Source organism: Rhinatrema bivittatum, chromosome 9 (genome assembly GCF_901001135.1).
Source record: "Rhinatrema bivittatum chromosome 9, aRhiBiv1.1, whole genome shotgun sequence".
In the NCBI taxonomy this organism is placed as follows: domain Eukaryota; kingdom Metazoa; phylum Chordata; class Amphibia; order Gymnophiona; family Rhinatrematidae; genus Rhinatrema; species Rhinatrema bivittatum.
The window spans coordinates 172,733,573-172,760,833 of record NC_042623.1 but is presented as its reverse complement, the minus strand read 5'-3'; the positions used below and the strand labels follow the sequence as shown (position 1 = coordinate 172,760,833).

The following is a 27,261-nucleotide window of genomic DNA, read 5'->3' as shown; positions in this document are numbered from 1 at the left end:
CTCGATTCGCTCCCTTTTGTCCATCGATGCGTTCCGGGTTCCACCGGCGCGGCGCTGATCTCAAATTGAAGCGGCCAGGGAAATCGCCATCTTGCACCGTGAGCGCCAGGGCCTGGGAGGTTCGGGTGACGGCGGGCACTCACGGTAATAATATTTGCCAGGCGGGTTCACTGGTGCGTTTCTCCCCTCCGGCAGAAGGCCTGGTGTTTGTGCGCGTCGCGGCCTGTGGTGGAGGTGCCGGTCAGAGCCGAGCCGCGGGGGATACCCTCCTGCAGCCATGGCCTCGGAGCCTGCTGCTGCGCTGTCCAGTGCTCCGGGGGCATCGAGCGTGGGACTCTGACCATACTGTAAAGAAGGGACAGGGGGGGCCTGAGGTGCCATGAGAAATTGAGGAATGGATCATATTCTTCCTAGAGCTGTTCGGCTTCTGGGGAATTTTGCTGTAGCCTTGGCTGCATTAGATGTCTCTCTGACCGAAAGAAAGAAATACGACAGTTATATTAGTGGTAGGGGTGTTAATTTCTTCTGGGCTCCATTGCTCTGTTCGTGAAAATAGGCTTTATTTTATATGTTGGTAGAGTGGCCTGTCTTATGCACATAAAATCTTCCATATTGTTTAATTAATTGGGGTTATTTCTTCAGCGTTTTCAGAAAGTTTTAGGGAGTTGTTTAAGAAGTGCTGCCACCTGCTCTGAGGGCTTAGTTTTTATTTAGTCATCATAGTAACCAAGTAATATAGTGAATGACAGCTGATAAAGACCAAAAAGTACATCCTTGTCTGCCTTATTTAGATGAGGGGATGCATATGATGCCCAACTGGGAATAGGAGTCAGAGTATTTGGGAGCCCTCTGGCCTTTGCCAGCACCTGGCAGAAGAAGAGGAAGGGATCACAGCATCCTCGTGTTTACAAAACAGCACTGAAAATAGTGTTAGTTCTGTTGGAAGGCTAACAGTGCTGCTTTAGCCCTTAATTGTGTTTGCCTTCATTTACAAATGGAAATGATAGGCATAATATTTTGATAATATGGAAATTAATTGGGAGATACATTTTCCTTCCCCTCACAAAAAACTTTTTTTTTTGTATCAGATTTATCTCTACTGAAGAGAGAGGGTACATTTGATCAATGCTTTTAAAGAGTTCCTTTGCTTTGAAAAACGTTTTTTCTCAAAGCTCAATGATGTCTTCTAAAACTGTCCATGCTGGGAGTTTTGTAGGCTTCCTAACTGACTTGGTGGGGAAAATAGCTTTTTTTCCCACCAAGCTCTAATCAGCAAGGCTGAAGCTGATACAGAAGCTATTTATAGCATCAACATCAGACTCCACTGGTTTTATTGAATAGCACATAAATTGCACTGTGAATAATTATCTTGCTGCTGGATTGGAAATACTTCTGTCAGTAAGATTTGTGCTCCAGTGCAGGGCAATTTAGCCCTAGCGCTGACATGAACAGTGCTGAAGTTTGTAAATGAACCCTTCAGTTTCCTCTTTAATGAAACCTAAATTGTATGCTCTACAATGAGCATCTTCTTTTGCAAGAACTTCATTGTTAAATATTGATTAATAGATTATGTCTTTTGATGTAAAGCAGGAGTCAGCTTCTCAGTCGTTTTGCATAAGATGCTTCAAATTTCTGCATTCATGTTATGTCATTATTCTTAGAAAAGTAGTTTGGCTGGACACACCAGTTCACCTTCATCTCAAGCAGTGACACCCTGATTTAATGGTAGCTACCTTATTCCATATGGGGTAGATTTTCAGAGCCCTGCTCGCGTAAATCCGCCCAAAACCGGGCGGATTTACGCGAGCAGGGCCCTGCGCGCCGGGAAGCCTATTTTACATAGGCCTCCCGGCGCGCGCAGAGCCCCGGGACTCGCGTAAGTCCCGGGGTTCTCGGAGGGGGGCGTGTCGGGGGCGTGTCGGGGGGCGGGCCCGGTCGTCGCGGCGTTTCGGGGGCGTGTCGGCAGCGTTTTGGGGGCGGGTACGGGGGCGTGGCTACGGCCCGGGGGCGTGGCCGCGCCCTCCGTACCCGCCCCCAGGTCGCGGCCCGGCGCGCAGGAGTCCCGCTCGCGCGCGGGGATTTACGCCTCCCTCCGGGAGGCGTAAGTCCCCCGACAAAGGTAGGATGGGGGTTTAGACAGGGCCGGGCGGGTGGGTTAGGTAGGGGAAGGGAGGGGAAGGTGAGGGGAGGGCAAAGGAAAGTTCCCTCCTAGGCCGCTCCGATTTCGGAGCGGCCTAGGAGGGAACGGGGGTAGGCTGCGCGGCTCGGCGCGCGCAGGCTATACGAAATCGATAGCCTTGCGCGCGCCGATCCAGGATTTTAGCCGATACGCGCGACTACGCGCGTATCTACTAAAATCCAGCGTACTTTTGTTTGCGCCTGGAGCGCAAACAAAAGTAGGCTATTCGCGCTCGTCTGAAAATCTACCCCTATATCATTTGTCTTTATACATCTACATGGTATCAGCCATTCTAATCATGAAAATGCTTTTTTTTTTGTCTGCAAGAAAAAATGCCAAATGACTGTTATTCACAAGGTTGTAAAATTTGCTTGTGATAACATTTATGATGATGAAAGGAAAAGCTATGTTATTGAGAGTATGCTATTAACAGGGGGTTTCAGCTGTAGTCCTTGTTTTTTTTTAAATTGATCTGGTTTTCAGAGCAACCAAAATGTGCAAACCAAGTCTGTCTGTGGTCTTGAGAACTGCCAGGCTATCACATACTGTGGACTGACAAATGTTAGTGTGACAATTATTTACTCATTTGAAATGTATATTAATGCAGTCCAGTATTGCTGAAGTTAGATTCAAAAGTTTGTATAGTGCCCATTGAGAAGTGTATCCAGGATTTAGAGCATACTGTACAAATACACACGGTAATGAACATTTACATGAAACTACAAGGAAAGTAGTGAAACTGAGTTTGAAACAGGGCAAAAAAGAGGACCTAATTGACCTTTGAAAAGCAGTAACAGTAGCCTGGAATGAAAATGCTGGGCCAAGATGCTAAATTATCAAGAGGCACATGTTAAGAATTGACCAGTGTTTGTCTGATAACTCCATGTACTGCCAATCTAGATAATATATGGAAGTGTGTAGAAGACGAAATTCAAGAGGATTTCTGTGATGGAAGGCTGTCTCTGTTAATGATATTGTAAATCATAAAAAACTTGCTCAATATAAAAAAAATACACATTTCAACTTTTGTACTGTTTTGAAAGAATTGAGCCTGGATATGACAAAATCTTGGGTCCTTGTAAATAAATGTAATGTTATTGCTAGTAAAATATAAGCATAAAGTCAAATCTGGTTAACAAAGACAAAATGTTAGATAATATTCTATATTCTGCTATAAACAATAACATTTTAAAATTAGCTAGAGCATGTATGTAATTTCTCCTACAAATATTTTGTTCAGACTTTGCATGAGACTTCCATTTTAATCTTCTTGAAATAAATGGACTTTTTATTTTATTGGTTGTCTTTTAATATCACGGTTGTTTTACATTGAAGTTTGACTTTCTTAGACTTTTTTGAATTGTTTATAAAATGAATATCCCTACCTTTTAGATAACCTTGGAGAAAATTCAGAATACACTCTTTTTTTTCAAGTCTGTATTTTTTTCTGCAGTTAATTATACAAATATTTCCTGTAGTATCTTGTTACAGTGTGCTGGTTTCCTTATCAAAAATTTTCAAACACAGGTGTCTTGCTTTGAAAAATACAGTAAGGCTTAGGTAATCAAGAATACTGGAATATGCATATCACCTAACATTTTATCATGTTTTGTATTTTGTCTCTATATATGTGCGCATTGATATATTTACACATCTATAAGTAAAGTATTAATTGTATACACCCGCATTTCTTGATGTTAGATTATAAGAATGGGGCGCCACTCCTCAGACACCGAGGAAGAATACAGGAGCCGGAGGAAAAAAAAACATCGCAAACGTTCATCTTCAAGTAGTTCTTCAGATAGTCGTACATTCAGTCGTAGAAAACCAGGGAAGAGGTCAAGGTCAAGGTCCAGAGGCCATCACTCTCGCTCTCATTCATATGACAAAAGGTGAATGTCATTTTATTGAGAGGTCTACTCCTAGAAGAATCTGCCTGCATATTTTATGGTCAGAACCTGCAGCATGTTTTCTCTCCTCAGCTGAGCCATTCTGCTTCATATATGTCTTTTGTTCGAAAATTATCATGTATGGCGTCTGCTCGTTCTCTCTGCTTGTCCCTAGTACATGCCATTTTGCGAAACACCATGTAATTGAACATTACGTGGGCCTCCAGTGGGCTATCATTCCACAATTTAAGGTCAAAGCATACAAAAGTGCATTTCCTAGTCAGCAATTTTTGCCAAGGGTTTACTAGGATTGCCAACAATGCTTGCTGTGATGAACTCAGAACTGTCTGTGACATATAGTACTTCAATCATCTCACCATGTAACCCGTGAGTCCTCTGAAACGACATTTAAAAATCACCACCAGCACCTCCTCTGGAAGCCGGTGCAGTTTGACTAGAATAAGCATTGCATGGCCCTAGGTTCTTTTTCCCTCAGTAGCCTTAAAAGTTATATTGCAGTGAACCACCCCTTTCCATTGGTTGGTAGTGTGGTGCAGGGCTTAGAGCACAGAGCTGTAACCTGGAGAATCTATTTCTCTTCTGCTATCTGCTACCTTCTGTAACCTGAAAAAAGTCAAATAGCATTGCTCTGCTGAAACTTTCAATTGTAAAAGTATTGAGGCAGCGTCATAACCATTTGTGTAATCTTGTGCTATGGTGAGTATACTGACATAATATATATTTTATATATTATATAAGAAGTCAGACTGCTGTGTAGCTGAATGCTGCTTCCTACATTAAATGCACTGTGCCTAAATGCAAGTTCCCTTGTGTTTGGGGTATTAGTTGTCTGTATTGATTTCCACATCAACGACAGATTGAGTATAAAAGTTTGGAATATCATGCATAACACAATAAAACAGCTTATGTTGAAGACTGTATGAACTGTGTCAGTATTTTCACTATTGTTAATTGTCACTTTTTGTTTTATTTTTTTTACTGTAAATTTAGAAAATGTAAATATTTCAATAGGATAGTCAGCAGATAGATTGGGCATTAAGAAAAGTAGAAGTCCATCAAATCTTGCAGCTAATGCAGCAGTTTTAGCACATTAAAAAATATAATTTAAACTCATGTATCTTTTGTTGTAATACAATTTTCTTTTTTTTTTAACTTTAATTTTCACTAACCATTGTCAGATACACAACTCGGCATCAACAAATCCAAACATAACATGAAAACATTTCCAGTTAAGGGAAGTCCTTTATATTTTTATCCACTCCTAACCCCTCCCCTTTATATAAGAGCAGTGAGTGGTATGCCTGCATAAATATAGGTAATTTTCATATCTTACCAGAATTCTGAGTCATACTACTTTTCAAATCCCTTTCATATAGATTTATTTTATTTATATTCTGATTTTTGGCACTTCAAAGTGGCTTAAATTCAGGTGCTGTAGGTATTTCCCTATCCCAGAGAGCTTTCAATCTGTTTTGCCTGAAGCAATGTAGAATGAAGTGACTTGCCCAGGGTCACCATGCGTGGCAGTGGGATTTGAACCCTGGTTTGTAGTCCACTGCTCTAACCACTAGGCTTCTCCAATAGTACCATTTACAAATTAGCCATATATAGCAGCAGGATTTATTAAATATTTTTTTCTTTGCCAATGTGTTATCTGTTCTAGTGTGCAGATCTATCAGTTTAACTGTCCAGGTGGTTACTCATCTGCTGATAAAGCCTGGTTCAATGGACGGTATTTCTTCAGTAATACAGGATATACTTGCAAATTCACCAAATATTTGTTCTGTTTTTATTTTACTTTCTGCAGTAATACACAATTTTTTTGAAAATGGTATAAAATAGCTCTGTTTGAAAGGACTATTTGGTCCTTAGAGCAGAGATGAATGCATGCCTAAACTTCCCTTCACAAACACTCGCCCACTAGTGTTCCCTAGATATGTAGTACTGCAGTGCTGTGATACATGGCGTAATCATGTTTAGTGTATTATCTTTTGCTCCCTCTTGAGCGCTTCACATTGTACTTTTCAACCTGGTAGGTCACAAACAGCCCATACCTTGTCCCTGTGTCCTTTCTCTTCTTGATCTCATTGTATGTGTTGTGCTACCATTCACCTGTGGTTTAAGAATAGAGCTATGTTTTATTATGCCACTGGGCAAGCATCCAGCTAATGTTACTTGTCTAATAGCACAATTAATGAACACTGGATTGTAGAGCTGGCATTTTTTACACTGGTCCCAAACTTACATTGCTTACCAGTGCCAAGTCTGCTAATAGATTGGACCTTTCTCTCTTATGGCTGTTTTTGGGAACCACATTCTTTTTGTGTTAAATTAATTTCAATAATTAGTTATTATCGAGCCAGATTTATATGGTGCTAATTTGTATAAAGAGCATTTGGATCACTGATCAGTACTCCATGCCAATGCTTTGTGATATGCTGCATCATAATTGTTTTCAAAATTCATAGATTGGCCATATTAATCTTTTGATGGATAAGATTAGCCCATCTGGCCTGGGTGTTTTGAAAATGGCATTTATAAGTGAGTAGTATGCAGGTACTTGTCCAGAGGATCATTGCAGAGTTCAGATTTTGTCATGGAGGAGGGATGCCTCTGGGAAGAGGCTTAATTTTGATAGGGTTGTGGAGGGGCACTTCTTTTCCCATGACACAGCAATATTACTAACAGCAGTGTTGCCACATTTTTGGCATTTGGCCCAAAAAGTAAAATGGAGGAGTAGCCTGATGGTTAGAGCAGCAGGCCAAAAACCAGGGAAGCCAGGGTTCAAATCCGGCTACTGCTGCTTTTGACCTTGGACAAGTGACTTCACACTCCATTCCCTCCGGTACATCTAAGGTTTTTCACCCATTCTGTGTCTATGGGAAAAATGCTTAATAAATGAGGCTGTCTGATGTGACTTTGAGCTACCCATGATAAGGCATGAGCTAAATACAAGAAATAAATAGGATTGCTGACATCTGATACAGATTTTCACTGTAAATGTACCAATAAGTAGCTGATCACCATAAGCAATCAAAATATATTTAGGTGGATGACAATAAAATAATCTAGAATAAAATAATCAAGAAATGTTCTGTACATTCCAGACGCAGGCATCGATCTAGCAGTAGTTCTTCATATGGGTCCAGGAGAAAGCGTAGTCGCAGCAGGTCGAGAGACCGAGGAAAATCCCACAAGTCTCAGAGATCGAGGTCAAGGAGTAGAACAAGAAGGTATGGGGGGTTCTGTTTGAAGAATATTGATCATGTATACATATTATTTGAAAATTCTCAAGTTCTCAAAAAAAATAAAAAATAAAATTTATATTCCACCTTTCAGGCACACACACACATACATATATATACTTTGACAATCATTTGTTACTGTTAAAATTACTTAGAAACTTGGCTTGAATGATTTACCTATTGTCAAAACATGGAAAACTGCACTAACAGATTTCAGCCACTTTTTTAGCAAGGCCAAAAAGCATAGAAGAAATAAATAAAACCAACAAATACCTGTCTAGTGTAAAATATCTGTTTCCAGTTAGTTACAAATAATTGAGGTATCACATTACAAATACCCTTCCAATAAATGAGAACAGACATATTAACAAAATGTACACTAACTTATCTAGCACATTAAAAATGACAAAGCTAACCAGACAGGAACAAAAGAAATTCATTGTAATTCACATAGTATAACGCATGCCTTCCTAAATAAGGGGTTGTTTCCAGTTTATCCTAAAAGAGCTATAGTAGGGCAGAGAGACAAGGGAATATAGGAGTAGATCTATTCCACAAGAGGGTTGGCTCGTCAAAACTATAACCCTAAAATAATATTCCTGAGAACTCTTGACAAAAATCATGGGAATACCTGTAAATAGAACTGTGATTTTTAATTGTTTTCTAAACAAAAGATAGTTTTGATTAAAGTGGATCTCCAATGGGACCGCATTCCATAGCACAGGGTTAATGCAGGTCGATGTATGGATACAAATTTTACTATTGATTTAACCTGTAGTCAGAAGGTTGGGACCTTTTAAAATATGTTATATTCCTGAAAGAGACAGAAAAAAACAGTAAAGCACCAGTGAGGGAAAAACTCTCTTTATTTCCTAGTCTGTAGCCAAATGGACTCAGGACCAATGGGTATAGTGTACTCCTGATAGCAGATGGGAGACGGAGTCAGATTTCAAAGCTGACGTCAGCCTACATATACCCGTGCAGGACGTTCAGCTCTTCAGTATTTCTCCATCTCCTAAGCAGAAAGGGACACTACACACACTAGAATAGTGTTAGCAATTTTAAACCAAAGAAGAAAGAAAACTTACCTCTAGAAGACTAGCCCCGCTCTCCGGTGATACCTAAGGGTCCCTTCCCCAGTCGAGAATTCCTGAGATGATTTCCGAGATGCCTTGATCCGGTAGCCGGCTCCCAGCGTGGACTTAGCCCCCAGGACGGCTGAGAGGCAGCGGGTGTTGAATCGAGCACGGCGGTGAAGGTAATTCCCTCTCCCCCCACAGCCGGAGATTGCCCGGCACAAGACCGGGAACGCCGAGACCAGGTAAGGTAGAAAACCTCTTCTAAGTCTCTGGTCTCCGAGGCTCGATTAACTGCACAGATTGTCCCTTCCGGCGTCGGTAAAATCGGGTTGAGCAGCTCCGTCTGGGCTAGACCCCGATGCGGTGCGATGGTCCACACAAGTGGAGACCCTCTTGGGGGGGGGGGGGTGTCGCCATCTTGTCCGCGTGGTCGCCGGTGCGATTTCCTCCCCCTTATCACCATATTGCCCGCTCAACTGAACCGTGCGCACAACCAACTTGTACGCACAGTGGCCTCCACAAACGGCCTGAGTGCACAGATAGGCCTGTGCGCACAGCTTAGCCAGGCGCACAAAGCAGTTGCCTGCGCACACATCTTGCACATCCCGCACGCACATCATCTGTGCACCTGGAGCGTGCAACTAAGCCTCCTGGAGCGCATACCGTCGCGCACAGATGAGTTTTGAAGCAATCCACGCGCACAAATCATGGCACCACCGGCCAAGGGACAAGCCCTCTGCCCAGCCTGCCACCTGAGAGCTGCACACCCTGAAGTGGCCTCCGCCCTATGCCAGCAGTGCGAAAAGGCTCAGGGGGAATCTAAGCAAGGCCTCCCACAGCCAATAGAGGGATCCAGTTCCACTAATGATAGTACCCCGGATCTCTGTATCTCCGATTCGGCGCCTACAAAAGAAGGCATCTCAGGGGCCTCCACCATAACACCGCCTGGATTCAATATGGACCCAGGGACTTTTTCCTGGGTGGAATTCTTCAAAGGGCTGCAAACCTTTGTCCAAGCGCAATCATTACCGACTGCGACACAGCCCCAGTCTTCACCAGAAGCACAAGACCTTCCAAGCACCTCTCGGACCTCTCGAGATGTGCCCCACCTAGGCAAGAGCCTCCCTACAGGGGATACAGACACCTCTGGGGACGAGACTGACTCCCTGGAGGAAGGGGAAATCTCTCCAGGGATGGAACCATACTGATCTATGCTGCGATTCTTCTCCAAAGATGAATTACCAGCTCTCGTGTCTCTGACCCTGAAGACGCTGGCCATTCCAGGCACGGGTACCACAGCGGAACCAAAGGTGAACCCCGTTTTGGTGTCCCTTCATCAGGCCTCATGCTATTTCCCAGTGTTGCAGGCCGTACAACAACTGATTGATCTGGAATGGAATGCCCCGGAGGCCAGCTTCAAAGGAGGACGGGCCTTAGAAGCCCTATACTCCCTGGAACCCACGGCCTAGGAACTCCTACGGTTTCCAAAAGTGGACACCATGGTCTGCATAATCTCTAAGCGCACAGCCATCCCGGTCGAAGGAGTAGCGGCACTCAAGGATGCCCAGGACAGATGTCAGGAAGCCATCCTTAAACAGTCCTTTGATGTAGCAGCAATGACCCTGCTGTGCCGTAGTAACACGTGCCTGCTTGCTTCTCTCCAGAGACGCAACCACGTCCAGTGAAACATTAGAACCGGTGATATCCTTCCTCACGGATGCAACCTCAGACCTAGTGCGCACCTCAGCCAGGGGCGTCTCCTCCATGGTGGCAGCCACAAGACAACTATGGTTCCGAAATTGGTCAGCCGATGCGACCTCCAAAGCGAACCTCATGAGAATGCCCTTTAAAGGATCCCTCTTATTCGGAAGCAAACTGGAGAAGTTAGCCAACAAATGGGGCGAATCTCCAGTACCTCGTCTACTGGAGGACAGGAACAAAAGAAACCAGTGCTCCTCCCTCCGTAGAACCAAGGGCAGAGGAGCCCAGCGCTTCAGACCATACAAGAACACATACTACAAGCACCTCGTCCCGCAGGCAGGGCCCAGTCCTTTCAGAACAGACACAACAAGAGGGGAGCAGGCTCAGGCACAGGCTCTGGCCGCACCCCACAATGAGAATCAGCAGACCCATCCACAGGAAGAAGTCATAGGGGGCAGACTTTACCCTCTTCTACCAAAGATGGGTCAAGATAATGACGGACAAGTGGGTCCTAACCATCATTCGAGAGGGATATTATCTGGACTTCCACAGCATCCCTCCAGACAAATTTGTGAGATCACCGTGCCACTCGCTCTCTAAGAGGACGGCAGTGGAAACCACACTGGCAAAACTACTCAGCCTAAAGGCGATAACCCCGGTACCCACGCACCAAAATACTGGTCACTATTCCATCTATTTTATTGTTCCCAAGAAGGAAGGAACGTCCCGGCCCATCCTGGACCTCAAGACCATCAATCGTTACCTGAGGGTACCACACTTCCGCATGGAAACCCTATGCTTAGTCATAAGGGCAGTACAGCTGGGAGAATTCCTGACTTCACTGGATCTATCTGAAGCCTATCTCCATATCCTGGTCCATCATGACCATCAGCGCTTCCTACGCTTTGCGATACTGGTCCATCATTACCAGTTCCGGGCGCTACACTTCGGACTAGCTACTGCCCCTCGGACCTTCACCAAAATCATGGTGGTAGTGGCGGCAACACTGAGGAACGAAGGAATCCTTGTTCACCCTTACCTGGACAATTGGCTGATCAGGGCAAAATCTCCAGAGGAAAGTCACCAGGCGACCACCAGAGTCCAGAATCTACTGCAGAAACTTGGATGGGTCGTCAACACAGCCAAGAGCTGCCTGCAGCCCTCCCAATCGCTAGAGTACCTGGGAGTCCGGTTCGACACCAGTCAAGACAAGGTTGTCCTTCCCCTTCCAAGGAGAAGGAAACTGATGGGCCAGCTGCGAAAACTTTTGAACTATGCTCGCCCCAAGGTATGGGACTACCTCCAAGTCCTCCATCTCATGACATCAACCCTCTAAGTCATTCCTTGGGCACGGGCCCACATGCGCCCTCTACAGCGTTTCCAACTGTCACGATGAAACCAGACATCCCAGTATTACTCCATTCACCTCCAGGCACCAGCAGAGGTTCGGACCCAGCTCCAATGGTGGCTACAGGAGGACCATCTGAGCAAGGGAGTAAGACTATCCCCACCGAACTGGATCTTGCTCTCCATGGATGCAAGCCTGCAAGGGTAGGGAGCCCACTGTCAGGAACTGATGGCTCAGGGACAATGGGACACGGAAGAGGTGGGGTGGAACATAAACCGGCTGGAAGCCCAAGCTGTCAGACTAGCCTGTCTACGATTCAGCCACAGACTCCGGGGCGAGTCTGTCAGAGTCATGTCAAACAATGCCAATACAGTTGCCTACATTAACCGCCAGGGAGGAACCAGAAGTCAACAGGTGTCCCTGGAGATAGACCCCCTCATGGCGTGGGCGGAAACAAACCTGCAAGGCATCTCAGCCTCACACATCGTGGGAAAAGACAACGTCTCTGCGGACTACTTCAGCAGAGAGTGTCTAGACCTAGGGGAATGGACACTGTTGACCACAGCCTTCCAGTTGATAGTAAACCGCTGGGGAACCCCGGGCATGGTTCTACTGGCAACCTGGTCCAACGCCCAAATTCCCAAGTTCTTCAGCCGCAGACGAGAACTGCAATCCCGGGGAATCAACGCCCTCGTCCAGACCTGGCCACAGGAAGATCTGCTGTATGCCTTTCCCCCATGGCCACTACTGGGCAGGATCATCCTCAAGATAGAACACCACAGGGGACTAGTACTTCTAGTGGCCTCGGACTGGCCATGAAGGCCATGGTATGCAGACATGCGAAGACTTCTTGTGGGGAACCCTCTGTGCCTACCTTCACACAGGGATCTGCTCAGGCAAGGACCGAACCTCCACTAAGACCCGACTCGATTCTCTCTTATGGTCTGGCCCTTGAGAGGACTCGCCTGAAGAAAAGCGGATACTTTAAGGCAGTGATTGACACCTTACTTCGAGCACGCAAGTTCTCCACATCACTAGCTTACATACAAATATGGAGAGTATTTGAAGCCTGGTGTGAGGACTGTGAGATCCTTCCGCGGACAGTCAAAATTCTCAAGATCCTGGAATTTCTGCAGGATGGCTTGAACAAGGGTTTGTCCCTAAAATCCCTCAAGGTTCAGGTGGCTGCACTGGCCTGCTTCAGAGCCAAGGTGGATGGCATCAGCCTGTCAACCCATCCAGATGTTTCCCGCTTCCTGAGAGGGGTCAAACAAATCCGACCTCCCTTAAAGTGGCCGGTGCCCCTATGGAATCTCAATCTAGTACTAGACGTCTTAGCGGGAACTTCCTTCAGACCAACGCACTGTCTTTCACTGCGGCTCCTGACCCTGAAGACTGCATTACTGGTGGCAATATGTTCAGCCCGTCACATCTCTGAGCTTCAAGCACTATCCTGTCGGGAACCGTTCCTTAGGTTCACACCGGGATCCATACAGCTACGCACTGTCCCCTCCTTTATACCGAAAGTGGTTTCTCAGTTTTATCTAAACCAAGCCATCTCCAGACGAACACAAGGATTCGGAAGACTCACCCGTCTTAGCCATCTAAACGTCGGCAGACTCCTAGTCCGATACCTGGAAAGATCGGAATCTGTGCAAAAGACGGACCACCTATTCGTCCTTCACAGCGGAAAGAAACGGGGAAGTGGCCTCGCAGGCAACTATAGCCCGCTAGATCAAAGAAGTAATCAAGGCGGCCTACGTAGAGGCAGGGAAGCCTCCACCTCTACAAGTCAAGGCCCATTCTACAAGGGTCCAGGCTGTGTCCTGGGCGGAAACCAAGATGCTTTCGCCTGCCAAGATCTGTTGGGCGGCGACGTGGTCCTCCATACATACCTTCACCAGGTTCTACCGCCTGGATGTCCAGGCCCGGGAGGACACAACCTTTGCAAGGGCAGTATTAAGTGGGCCAAGGGCAGCCTCCTGCCCTGTTTGGGAGTAGCTTTTGTACATCCCATTGGTCCTGAGTCCATCTGGCTACACGCTAGGAAATGGAGAAATTACTTACCTGATAATTTTGTTTTCCTTAGTGTAGACAGATGGACTCAGCATCCTGCCCACAGCTGCCCTGGAATCCGGAAAACTCGGGTGACAAACACCGAGAACAAGACAAGCACGGGTAAGCCAGGTATTATCCTTAGTTCAAGACACCCTAGTTGCCGGGTGTCGGTGTTATTCGGTTGAGTGCACTGGCGGTCTCCAATTTGGAAATCAGTTGAACCAGTCCTAGTTAATCAAGTTATTAGAGCACACATATATCCACAATTGCTTTTTGAGGAGAATACTGAAGAGCTAAGCTTCCTGCATGGGTATATGTAGGCTGACGTCAGCTTTGAAATCTGACTCCTTCTCCCATCTGCTATCAGGAGTACACTATACCCATTGGTCCTGAATCCATCTGTCTACACTAAGGAAAACCAAATTATCAGGTAAGTAATTTCTCCATTCTGGCTTGCTTTCAGCTACAAGTCTCTACTAGCAACCTGTTTGGAAAAACCCCAGTGTAAAAGAAAAACCTCCTTTGAGATATAACGTTCACAGACAGAAGTTTATCAGTTAAAAACTTCCACCTGGTTAACAAGCAGTATGACAGGTGAAAAGAACAGAAACTGCACAGTAAGAAACCCAAGCCCAATAAAGGCTTTAACGCCAGCAATAGTAATTCAATTAATCACAGCCCTATACAAACTTGAATATCAATTGATAGAAAAGATTTTTTAAAATGCATCTGTACTATAGGTAGGTCACAATAGATTTGTCTAAATGTTCATTTAAACTTCATGCTATCCATGCAGCAGTTGTTAACTAGGCAGAAGTTTTGAAACTGTTTAGTTTGTCTGTGAATGTCTTTCTCCACCCCCGAGGAAACACTTTGTGAAGTGTGCATTGGGGTTTTTCTTTCTGCTCCGCTAACTAAAACTCTTTAGTTAAAGAGCAATCAGAGATCTATTTAATGTTTGGGTACTTGCCAGGTACTTGTGACTTGGATTGGCCACTTAGGGAATAGCCACTGCTATTAATTGCATCAGTAGCATGGGGTCTTCTTAGTGTTTGGGTAATTGCCAGGTTCTTGTGGCCTGGTTTGGCCTCTGTTGGAAACAGGATGCTGGGCTTGATGGACCCTTGGTCTGACCCAGCATGGCAATTTCTTATTTTCTTATGATGCTGGGCTTGGTCTGACCCGGTATGGCATATCTTATGTTCTAGAATAAAGGTGGTTTTTCTTGTTGTTTTGTTTTACCTTGCTGATAATGTGCTGTTTTATCTGTATGTTATGAAATTCTTTGGCGTGGTATATAGTAGGAGAGGAGTCAGGATCCTTTGGGGTGAGGCTTTGTTCTGCTTTTGTTCTTGGAACGTGCCATTTAAAATAAAATCACCAACCTTAAACTTTCTGGCACAAGTGTCTCAGGAGAGAGAATGTAATGACTATAATTCAGTAATATGGTAACTTGTTTTTGTTTTCTACTTTGTATTAGCATATTTTATATTCTGCAACTTTCATATATTCAGTGTGCAGTACAGAAAAAAATATGTAATTAAAACTGTAAAACACAAAACAGTATAAAATAAGCACTTTAAAATCATGCAACAAAACTATCTAGAATACACTTCTTTAAAATATAAAGCTTTTGCCTGCTTCCAGAAGATTTTAATAGTACACATTTCTGCTGGTTCCCAATATAATATAATCGCACACGTGTAATATCAAACAGAAACGACTTTCCAAAAGAGGAATAAAATATTCTTTGAAAAAGTACTATGTAATCCAGGTTTTATTGTGGTATTGTTTTGTTTTTGCTGTCTGAATGTGAACAGCTTTATAGATGGGGGTTCTTAAAATCATAACTTCTTGTTTAGGGTGATGGGCTGTTCTGGCATCTGCTGATCATGAAGCAATAGCAGTGCCTTGCAACAGAACCAAGTTCTGATCCTGATACAGCAGAGGGAAGAGGAAGATTTGTTACAAATAAGAATCTAACTAAGCATGATGTTTGGAGAAATTCATATAGTCAAAGTATTAAAAACATTTAATAGGACCTGTAATGTTTTGATTACTTATACACTAATTAAGCTCACCATTTCTAAGCTCAAACATAAGGGGTCATTTCCCTGAGGGAAAAACACTGTGGTCTTCTCCAAGCCGAGGTAAATGACCCTGTGGCTTGCTGAATCCCGTGGTATTTTTCCCCGCAGTAAAATATGGCCCGTGGTATTTTCCCTTGTTTTTCATGCATTAAATGGCTTAACGCATCTTAGTGAATGAGGCTCATAGGGAGAAGTTCAGGCATTATTATGTTTCACTTTTAAGGTCTAGTTTCACTTTTAAGGTCTAGTTTCTCAGAAGTTAAAAATAAAACATAATCCAGTCCTTGGATTAACACTTGCTAACCAGTCAGCTTTTAACCATTTTTAGAGCTTAATTGCAAGGATATTCAGTGATTTAAAACTAGGATAACTTAATGGTCTGATTGCTTGAAGTATATGTTAGTGCAGTGGTTCCCAACCTTTTTTGTTTCGTGGCACACCTGGCACAAGATTCACTTTGGTGTGGAACACCAACCACTTCTCCAGCATCACTTTCTCTTTTCTTCCCTCTCTCCCATCCCACTGGCATCATCACCTTCCCTCTCCCCCCACCCCTTGGTACCATCATAGTTCTCTTCCCTTTTCTCTTCCCCCACTCCCCCAGCATCATAATCACCACTCTCACCTTGCATCATCATCTTCTTCCCTTCCCTCTCCTCCCACCCCCTGGCATCATCATCATCATCACCTTCCCTCTCCCACTATCTCTTCCCTCCACACTCATCATCACCTTCCCTCTCCCACTATCTCTTCCTTCCACACTCATCACCTTCCCTCTCCCCTACCCCCTGGCATCATCATCACCTTCTATTTGTTCTCTTCGCTGTGAGCATTATCATCACCTTCCCTTTCCCTTTCCCTCTACCTCTCTCTCTCCCCCCACCTCTGGCATCATCACCTTCTCTCTTCCACCCTATCTTCTGCACCTCTCCCGCCATCATCATGTCGCCATCATCATTATGCTTTTCTCTCTACTCCTTTCCCCCACCCTCTGGCATTATCAACATCAATACCTTCCTTCTCCCCCCATCCCCTAGCATCATCATCACCTTCCCTCTCCCTCCATCCCTCTTCCCCACCCCTGGGCATCATCACATTCCCTTTCCTTCTCCCCCATCCCCAGGCATCATCATCACCTTCCCTCCCCACCCCTCATCATCTCCTTCCTCTCCTTCTCCTCACTCCTGGTAACACGATCATTCACACCTTCTCTCTCACCTCCTGGCATCATCATCATCACCTTCCCTCCCCACCCTTCATCATCATCTCCTTCCTCTCCTTCTCCTCACTCCTGCTAACACAATCATTCACACCTTCTCTCTCACCTCCTGGCATCATCATCACCTTCCCTTCTCTTTCACCTCCTGACATCATCATCCATCTCTCTCCATCCCTGGCATCACTTTCTCTTCCCTCTTCCTCCATGCCAATCACCTTCTCTTCCCTTCTACCCCCGGCATTACCGGCCCTTTCCCTCACTTCCTGGCATCATCTTCTTCCCTCTCCCTCACCCCCTGGTATCTCCTTCACTCCTCTTCCCCCACCAACATAATCACCATCATCATCATAATCTTCCATCTCCCTCACCCCTGTCATCACCTTCTTTTCTCCTTTCCCTCCACCCTCTGGTATCAACTTCCCTGGACCTCAGTCCCAGGCATCATCACCTTCCCTTTCCCTCCACCTCTCCTTTCCATCATCATGAAACATCATCAGCTTCTCTTCACTCTAACCCACACCCAGTGTCATATTCAGCTTCCCTTTCCTCATTCCAACCCAATCCTTGTACAGAAGAAGTCTGTGAAGAGGCTTACTGAGTGCTGCTGTTTCCTCCTTTCCAGCTTCACTCTGCAGTCTTAACTGCGTGGAGCCAAGAGGTTTCATGAGACTACAGAGCTCCATGCTGTTTTTGTTGCAGGGGAGAGCTTGCAGAAGGGAAAGCAGGAGCAGCTGCCGATACTTGCTGCTCTCTGATGCCCCCTGCTGGTGGGAGAACATCCTGCAGGTCAGGAGGGAAACAGGAAATGAGACTGCAGCTGTGGTGCATCTGCACTCATCCACGGCACACTAGTTGGGATATGCTGTGATAGTGTGGTGCTCTGCTCAGAAAAGGCTGACTTTTCCTTCTGTGTTTATATGGTTTATCTGAGGGTCTTCGCCTGATGTCAGTTGTCAGTGTTCATGCCCAGTTTTGATGTCTCTGTTGTTTAAAATGGGCCTGGCAAATGTTTTCTTCCTTTTGTTTGATTTCTCAAGCTTGCTACTCACTGCAACTTTCAGTATCATAATACATTGTAAGCACTATTGCTTTACTTTCCCCATGAAATTTGGTAAAACATCTGTTGTCATAAGCAGCTTTGGTTTCCTATGTATTTTAAGCATTTTAAGGATAAGCAAAATAACTATCCTAAATAAAGAATTTGTTGTGTTTTGTTATTTGTCTTTGTAAAATGTCTGCTCACAGAATGTATATTTTTCAACTTCAGTTGTGGATGAAACATACCCAGAAGGCAAACTGTAATCCTCATACAGTGTGTGTGTGTTCATTCACAGAAATGGTTGTGAGGTTTTGAAAATACTTTTTTCAGAAATGTACCTGCTATATTTCTCTTGTCTTACTCTCTCTCTTTACTGTCTCTCATAATTGTTGCCTGGATACTGCTTCTACAGGATGTGTGCTGTAATCCTTTGGCTATGTAAACAGATTGATTTGCTCTTCAGAAGTAGAGTTCATTAGCAAAATGTGATTTGACAACTGTAACCTCATAAACTGTATTTGCAAATAATTTGAAAACATGAATAATTAGATTCAGAAGCATTAAGGGGCAAATGAAAATGTCTTTGTTAGAAAAGAGTACACTGAGTCTCTTGAATAAGTGCATATTTTTGCTATCATGTCCTACAACTAGTCACTTCAATGAAATTGAAATCTAATTATCATAACTGTCCTTTACAAGTTGCATTTCTGCATACCTGTTACACATTGGAAATTTGCTGTCAGTAAGCCAAAGAGTGTGAAAGTTTTATATTCATGGACATAAGATTATCAATGCACAGGCACTACCAACTTAAATGGTGGCATATTGCACATATTTTTAAGGATGCTGGGGTTCAAGGCAGTCTAGGGCTGGAGAAAATGAGACTCTTAACTACAGGGGAGAGGGAAGGGAGGGCATAGGATGGGAGGGGGGAATTTAACTCTCAGAATCTGCTCTTGCTGTTTTCCTAGCCACCCTAGCAGACACTGAGAGTTGAAAACTCCCCTTCCCCGCCTGATCTGCGAACATGGTTCTTAGCCATGGAGGTGGTGGGTATTTCGGGAGACACCTGTGAAATCTCTGGGTGCCAACATCTACCCACTCCCACCCTTTCTCTGCAGGCTGCTTCAGAGGGGAAGAAACTGGAAGAGTGGGGCTTTATTAGGGAGCAGAACTGACTCTGCTTTGTCCTGGAGAAAACGGGAGAAACAGTAGATATAGCAGCAAAATATATTTTTCTGTCTAAGCAGGACTGAATTAGCCATGACATGTGGTTGATGTCATCTGGTGGCACCGAATGGATCTTTTTCTCCAAGCTAGTAGAGCTTTTGCTCTACTGAGCATGTGTGGGAATTCTCACTTGGGCATTGTGTTGTGAGCCTCCTTCAATATTTTTTTTATCCAAGCAAGCACGGTCATGAGTCTCCCTCTCTTTTTTTTTTTTTCTATCTATAAAGTTGATTTGCTGTCTCAGCAGCCCTCTCAGACAGCACTTTTCAGTGCTACCTTAAAAAATTCAAAAAAGAGGATAAGAAAAAAGATTTGTTTCCTCACAATGTAAGGGAAAAAAGTCACAGTATGTGAGTGTAAAGAAAATATTTAAGGCAGAAAAATGTCTATTACAGATGGACATGAACTTGTTCTTTTTATCTGGTCTTGACCATGACTGGGCTAATTGTTTTAATTGTGGACGAATGTCCCCATGTATGCAGAATGAAGGGCCTATAAAATGCTGGAAATGCATAAAGCTCGGAGAAACCACAGTCGTTATTCATCCTGAAATGCAGTCTCATTTGTTTCACTGGGAAGGGATCTGAGCAGGAACTCCTCCAAACTATCTCCCCCGTTGGCAGAGCAGGCCAAATCCTTGGGGTCGAGTAGATGTAGCCAGCATGCATTGAAGAAAAACAGGCGGGGCACTGTGTACCAAAAAATTATAAAGGCTCGAGTGTACCAGAGTCTTCAACACACAATGCATCGATGCCATCAATACATTTGGCCCGTTGGTGCCATTGAAGCATAAGGCTCCAACAGTGCCATCGAAGCATAAGGCTCCAGTGCCATGGATGCATAAGTTTTCCATGCTCCTAACTTTGGAACATTGGTCTTCAGCGCCTTTGCCTTCAGAAACACATCATGCCACACATCTATCAACACAATTATATGTAGGAGCAGGAGAAGAAATGGTTCCATTGCCTCCACCAATTACCAGAGCAATCTCACTGAAGAAATGGCTGGACCAAGGACTATGACTTGAAACAACAGATTTATTTATTTAAAACATTTACATTATTTATTTTATTTATTTATTTATAGTTTTTATATACCGATCTTCTTACATCATATGCAAATCAAATCGGTTTACAGAGAACAGTTGAATAAGCTTGCTTGGGGGCAATTACATATAACGAGGAACTTTTTTGAATAACATTTTGAAGAACTTTTTGAGTAACAGTTAAACATAAGAGAAAAAATATATACATAAGAGAAGAAATATATACATGACAAGAAACAAAAGTCTTATATGTCTAAAAATCTTAACGTTTTAGATTGAGCTTTTTTAAATAGCATTTAAAAGAAGAAATAGATGACCAAAAAAAACAATGTCTAGAATATATGGTATTATGCAATATTCCTAATTCCTAATTGTACAGAAGTCTTAACGAGAAGTTGTTAACAGGAGTCTTAGGTGGTTAACTTCTGCCTGATTAATTCGAAAACGAAAGTTGATAATGAACAGGGTGGAGTGGAAAGGGTAGGGCAGGGCTGAGGGGGTGGGTGGAATTGCATTTAAGGGGGGAGTGAAGAATAAAGGGTGGGGGGAAGGTGGGGTTATATAATTAGAGCTAGGCAGATGCACAAAGAGTTAGTTGAAGCGGCTTGTTAGAAATCAGGGAAATGCTTGGCTGAATAGCCAGGTTTTCAGTTTTTTCTTGAATGACTGGTGGCAAGAGTCTTGTCTGAGTTCTGGTGGCAGTGAATTCCAAAGTAAAGGACTTGCGGTGGAAAAAGCTCTATTCCTTAGTGGAGTTTTGGTTTGAGGGATGACAAGGGTGTCTTGGTAGGCTTTTCTAATTGGTCTTGTTGATTTAATGGTACGAAGTTGATGGGTGAGATCGATTGGTGCTATATTGTTTAAGGATTTGTGTATGAGGGTCAGGACTTTGTAAGAGACTCTGTATTTAATTGGGAGCCAGTGGAGATTGTAAAGGATGGGCGTGATGTGGTCTCTCTTGTTAGAATTGGTCAAGACCCTAGCTGCAGAATTTTGTACCATCTGGAGAGGTTTGATGGTGGAGGCTGGTAGTCCGAGTAGCAGCGCGTTGCAGTAGTCAATTTTTGTAAGGATGATTGATTGTAGGACGAGGCGGAAGTCGTGAGCGTGAAGTAAGGGTTTTAGCTTTTTCAGGACTTGTAATTTGAAAAAGCATTCTTTGGTTGTGTTGTTTACAAATCTTTTTAGGTTCAGCTGATTGTCCAGAAGAACACCTAAGTCTCTTACGTAGGATGTGTTTTTGAGGCTGTCTAGGATTGGTGCAAGTGGATTTTGAATATATTATAAATGTTATTTATAATTTTAAGTGGTTTCTAATTAAAACATTCATTTCTGTTGGATCTCCAACTCAAATTTTGCAGAGTTTGGAGGATGTACAGGTCCTAATCTCTGAAGATGGTGTTCCATTAATTACACAAGTCAGGGGGCATATCAGCTTATTGACCAAGTAACAGAGTTAATGAAGGATTTCTTTACCTCTTTAGTGGCTAAGACATGGAAGGTACCATTCAACTTCTCCTTTCCAGCATATCAACTTTATTCCCCACTGTCTCCAGTTCACACATATACACCATCAGAACTCCTGCACAGAGATTTTAGCCCATGGCTTTCCCTTGCAGCAAATTCTAGTTGTTCAGAGGACATCAACCAGGAATACACTCTTCCGAGATGACCAAGAACCTTCTCCTCAGTCACAATCTTCATCATTGGAGTCCTGGATTAGCGTTTCCTCCCTTCTGAGTTCCAAAGAGGGTTCAGCATGGATATCCTCCAGTCCCCCTCCAGAACTACCAGAGCAATTGTCTTCCCTGGAAGACCTTTCCTATTCCAAGTTTCTGGACAAGTTGGGAAAAGCTTTGGGAGTTCAAGTATTTAAGGACAAAAACCATTGTGTATTGGGTCTTTTCCAAATTCTGGAAAGCCTAGTGGAGCCAACAGCTCTTCCGGTTCATCAAATCCTGAAAGAATTACACATGAGTTTATGGGAAAATCCTGTTATTTGCAACCCAGTAACAAGGAAACCTAACCTTTAAATACAAGGTGCAAAAATCTCCAGGTTTTGGAATTGTACAGCTACTCCATTAATTGTGGTAGAATCGGCTCTAAAGAAAGCAAAGAAAACATATATTCAATATGCAATCAGGGAAGGATCATAGACTCCTACACAATTTTGGCAAAAATTTTAGCTCCATGCTAAATGCAAGGCTTTCTATCCAACATATTTACATGGTACAATATTTACATGTTTGTATACAAAAACTGAAACCTTTTCTTCCGGCCAGTGAAAGTGAACTTACATATCCTCAACCACTTGTGGATGCTGAAGAATATATTTGCGTTCTTATTCATTTCATCTTTGGGGTATTTCATTCCACCGCTCGTACCTCCTCAGCCTCCATCAGAGCACGCTACATAGCCTGGTTGAGAACCAGTAATCTTCACAATGCTGTTCATGAAAAGTTAGCAGATGTCCCATGCCTCTGAGAGAACCTCTTTAGAGAAAAGCTCAGGAAACCAGTGGTGCAAATTAAAGAACAAAATATAGAACGCATATATATTCTTCAGCATCCACAAGTGGTTGAGGATATGTAATTCCACTTTCACCGGCCGGAAAAAAAGGTTTCAGTTTTTGTATACAAACATGTAAATATTGTACCATGTAAATATGTGGGACCAGAACAGCAATCTTCTGTAAAGTATCCTTATTAAAAAGTCTATATTTGCAGAGATGCCCCTTCTAGCAGTTTCACTGTTACTTCTGCAACACCAACATCTTCTGTCTTGTTCCAGACAGCATGAGCATTGTCAACCCAGAACTACACAACATGTCCAGTCCAAACCTGGACAAATATTTTGACCACCTTCTAAGCCAGCAACCAACCTCTCCAGTAGGAAGGAGAAACCAGTACCTCCTGGAGGAGTGGAGCAAGATCATGAGATTGCTGGGTTCTCTAGATCAGTGGTTCTCAACAGGTGTGTTAGGACACACTAGTGTGTCACGAAGTCCCGGGAGATGTGTCGCAGAGCAGGCAGAAGACCGATCTTTCGTCATCAGTCTGGGCAGGAGTTAGCTGACTTCTCTTTTATTGGGTATGACAGGAAGCTGCTCTCGCTTCCTTCTCTTCCTGGCCAGTGGGAGATTGTTCCTTCCTCCTTCACTCATATCAGAGCGTGATATCACCAACTCCTGTTCATATGGGCCCGGCAAGACACCAACTTTATCTTCCTTTGCCTGGCCTGGCAGTGAGGCTGCTGATGCTCACATTCAGGCCATGGGGCCTGAATGTGAAAGCAGGAGCACAAGGGAGAAAGGTGAGTTCTCTGTGGACCTGCTGCCTTCTCGTCTAACTCTCCTCATCTGCTGCTGATAAAAGGGAGGGAGACTCTGGATTGGACTGAAGTCTTTTTTGCTGGCTGGAAGCCAGAAGGAGGGGGAAATGTACTGGGCAGGAAGACATGGGGAGATAGGGAGTCAGGAGTGTGCAGGATAGGAATGGGTTTTGGAAAGGAGGTTGGGGTTGCTGGGTAGGGAGAGGTGAAGGAGGGATGGGTTGGGGGCTGCTGGACAAGGAAGAGAGATGGAAGTGGAGAGAGAGATGGAGGCATGGGGCTGCTATGTTGGGGGAGAGGGGAGCGAGGAGTGAGGGTTGCTGAGCAGGAAGGGGTAGGAAAGGGGTTTGGGTAGGGAAGGGGAGAGGAGAGGGACAGACAGAAATAGTTGAGCAGAGGAGAGAGGGAGCACAGGGAAGAGGATGTGGGGTGGGAGGTGTCAGGAATGTTGGACAGGGAAATGAGCATGTGAAGGGATAATTGAGTAGTTGGGAGGAGGAGTGATGGGGGCATGGAGGGGAGTGACTGGGTACAAAGACCATACTATGTCAGTTTTGAGAATATGCATTTCTTCTCTCTTTGAACTTTGATTAGTGTAGGTGGAAATATATTTTTGTTTCTAGTCTCCAGTTTTGCACTGCATGCAAAAGCTGGTCTTGGGGTTTACATTCCAAGTTTTGTTTCCATATTTGTAATTTGTGGTCTTTTATTAAATTCTTTATTTATTGCTTTAACAAATAAGTACAACAAATAAAAATTACACTTAGTAATATTCTAATAACTGACTCTTATCACAATCATTTATCCAAAGGAAAAATAACATAAATATCAATTCTTTACTGGACAGTCATTATTTCTTAATAAGGTAAAACAAAGTGATAATCTTCCCTTTTAAGCGGTTTCAAATCCAAATAATTATATTAGGAAAATTTGCATTATATATGACCCTTTCCTTTTTTTTCCGTATATCGGTATCTATGCTGCAAGAAGACCCCTGAGATCATCTGGATCTGTAAATATGTAATTCTTTCCATCTATTTTAACAAAGCATCGACATGGATACTTTATCATATAGTAACCTCCCTTATCTAGTACATCCTTCCTTAGAAGTAGAAATGTTTTCCTTCGCAAACTGAAAGCACACTGAATCAATAAGGTCCCTCTTGTTTTAACTTCTAGCTCTTCTTGAGACTTTTGCAATAAGTCAGATATATCTATAGAACCGTCTTTAGTTAATTTTAAATCTAGAATTTCTCTTTCTTTCTCCTTAACATCCCTTATCAAATGCTCTTGCTCTAGATCCTTTTTTTTATATTCCCAAATAGAAAGTTCTTACTATAACAGGAAGGCATTTATCAGGGATATTTAAGATTTACAATAAGTAATTTCTAAATAATTCTATAGGATTCAACTTTTTGATAATTGGGAAATTATTTACTCTTAAATTTAAAGATCTTATAGAATTTTCAAGGTTTTCCATTCTTCTATATACCTCTCCTTCAACATTTATTTGATGATTTTGAATTTTTTCAATTTGTAAAACACGTTTATCTAATTCAATCAGTTCTTTCTTTTTTTTTATCTTCCAGCTTTACAGAATTTTGTACAGAGGTATTAGTAGTTCTCATTACTGCTTCAGTTAACTTATTAATTGAAACATCCAATTTGGCCAAAAAGTTCCATACATCTTCCAACGTTACATTTGCTGGTTTCATTAACAAATTATCTGGCTTAATAACTATTTCAATATCTCGATGACTCTCTTTAATGACATTTATAGATTTTGGAGTACTAGTATCTTTGGGAAGAATACTAGATTTTGCCAAGGTACTCATTTGAGAATAGTTCTGCTTTATTTGCTCAGATGGATCTAAGATCTTAACTTGCTCAAGCATATTATTCATATCCAAAGTTCTCAGGTTTCCTTCTTGCTCTTCCCCTGGACTCTCTGGGGTTATACCCCCTACTATTCCAGGTGGTGGTGGTACTTCCGGTGCCCCAGGGCTTAATGATGTTTCCTCGACCAGGGGAAAAGAATTCCGCTCTAATGCTTCTCCCACAGCGGTCTGCCCTATTGGGGAATCAGGTAGGGTCAACCATTCTGATACAGTCCTCTGACCTGTTTTTGCTGATATCACACCAGTTGGAGGCCTTAACTTTGCCTTCCTTTTAGTGTGTGGCATTACGTCAAAAAGGAAAACAAGAATAAAAAGACAATTCTGGCCGAGGGTCGTATCAAATGTAGTAATGCAAAATAAAAATTCTTTTTCGAAGTTATCACTTTGGGAGGCTTAAAGGAGAGAGGGAGATCATAAATTTAAGTCCTACCTGAGGTACAACTCGTATGTAAGGTTTACTATATTTAGGGCCCAAAAAGTATTCCTGGCGAAACTGACTGAATCCCGGCAAAGCCCAGCTTAGCCACGCGCCCCTTAAGCGTGCGCGGCTTTAGTGGCACGCCGGTGGCAGCTGTGCACCGCAAACCATTCAAATATATAATGATGGTCCTTCTTCCAGGTCCAGCCTCAGACACGCCCCTCCAGCATTGGCAATTGCAGCTGGTGGTGTTAGACCGTCGGGGCAAAGAAAGCTTACCCCCGGATATCTGAGCTGCAGCAAGGTAAATTGCAGCTCCCTCTCCTCTCAGCCTCCTTGTGGTCTTTTATTCTATATTGTGTGAAGGCAGTTCTGTTTGTGTTCTGTGTGTATGTGGACAGAGACGAGGTACTTTACTAGAGGTTTATATCAGCCTTATTTGTTGTATTTTCTCAATATATTTTACTGGTGGTGAACTGCTGCCTTTTCGTGGGTAGGCTATTGCTGTTTCATTTCTTGGAGTTAGTGCTGCTGAGGTATGGCAGGTTTGATAGACATGTGCAGGGTGGGGTGGGTTTGTTTTATTTTACAATGTACCTGGTAATAGAGGGAGTTTGTGATGCTGTTATTGAGATGAGACCAGAATTTAGAATATTTCTTTTGTATGGTAAGTTGTCTTAGTTCTGCTCTGCACCCATTGTTAGGAAGCTGGGGACTCCTATGGATGCAGAGCATATGCTTATATTAAGTCCCATGATGATCAGGTGTTCAGTGTGTCACGCATGTGAGCGTCATCTTTCAGGTGTGTCCTGATATAAAAAAGGTTGAGAACCACTGCTCTAGATCGTGGAGTCTGGATACTGATTGTGTTTCTCCTGGCTTCCCACACTCTCTGATTGTTCAGCCTTTTAGCTGGATCTGTCTTACTCAACACAACTCTGCCTAGTGGTGCAGGTACTCCTTGAACAGTGGGTGATAGAGCCAATTCCTTCTCATCTATATGGCCAAGAATTCTATTCCTGCTATTTCCTCATTCCTATCCTGGATTTAAAAAGCTTGAATAAACATATAGTCTGGGAGAAATTCAAAATGAATTCCATCCACATAATCCTTCCCTTCATCTAGAGTAGCGCTTCTCAACCGGTGTGTCACGACATACCAATGTGTTGCCAAGCCACCAGCTGGTGTGTTGCGGCTCCCGGTGTCCCACAGCCCCAGTTATACTTCCCTTTACCTTTTTCCTGCCCCTGCGGGCCAATGGGAAACCTCCTCCCTTCTTCCTGCCCCCGCGGGCCAGTTGGAAGCCTCCTCTGTTCTTCCTGCCCCCCGCGGGCCAATCGGAAGCCTCCTCCCTTCTTCCTGCCAGTGGGAGGAGGAAGCCTCTGATTAGCTGGTGGGGCAGGAAGAAGAGGGGCATCTCATAGCCGTGGGGTGGTTTGAGGGGGGCTGGGAGGAGTGGAAGTGTCCAGGCC

At 43.7% G+C, this 27,261-nt stretch overlaps 1 protein-coding gene across 6 annotated transcripts in view; it reads left to right on the top strand.

Moving 5' to 3' along the window:
* RSRC1 (arginine and serine rich coiled-coil 1) overlaps nt 1-27,261 on the top strand; it is a 611,612-nt gene continuing 584,351 nt past the window's right edge. For 3 of the 6 annotated variants that reach the window (XM_029616250.1, XM_029616247.1, XM_029616249.1), the window contains exons 1-3: nt 12-173; nt 3,881-4,071; nt 7,197-7,322. In XM_029616250.1, coding sequence (XP_029472110.1) covers nt 27-173; nt 3,881-4,071; nt 7,197-7,322 — 464 coding nt within the window. In that variant the 5' untranslated portion in view covers nt 12-26. Of the gene's footprint in view, nt 174-1,661; nt 1,726-3,880; nt 4,072-7,196; nt 7,323-27,261 lie in introns of all 6 variants that reach the window. The other 3 variants (XM_029616252.1, XM_029616253.1, XM_029616251.1) reach the window with 3 other exon arrangements.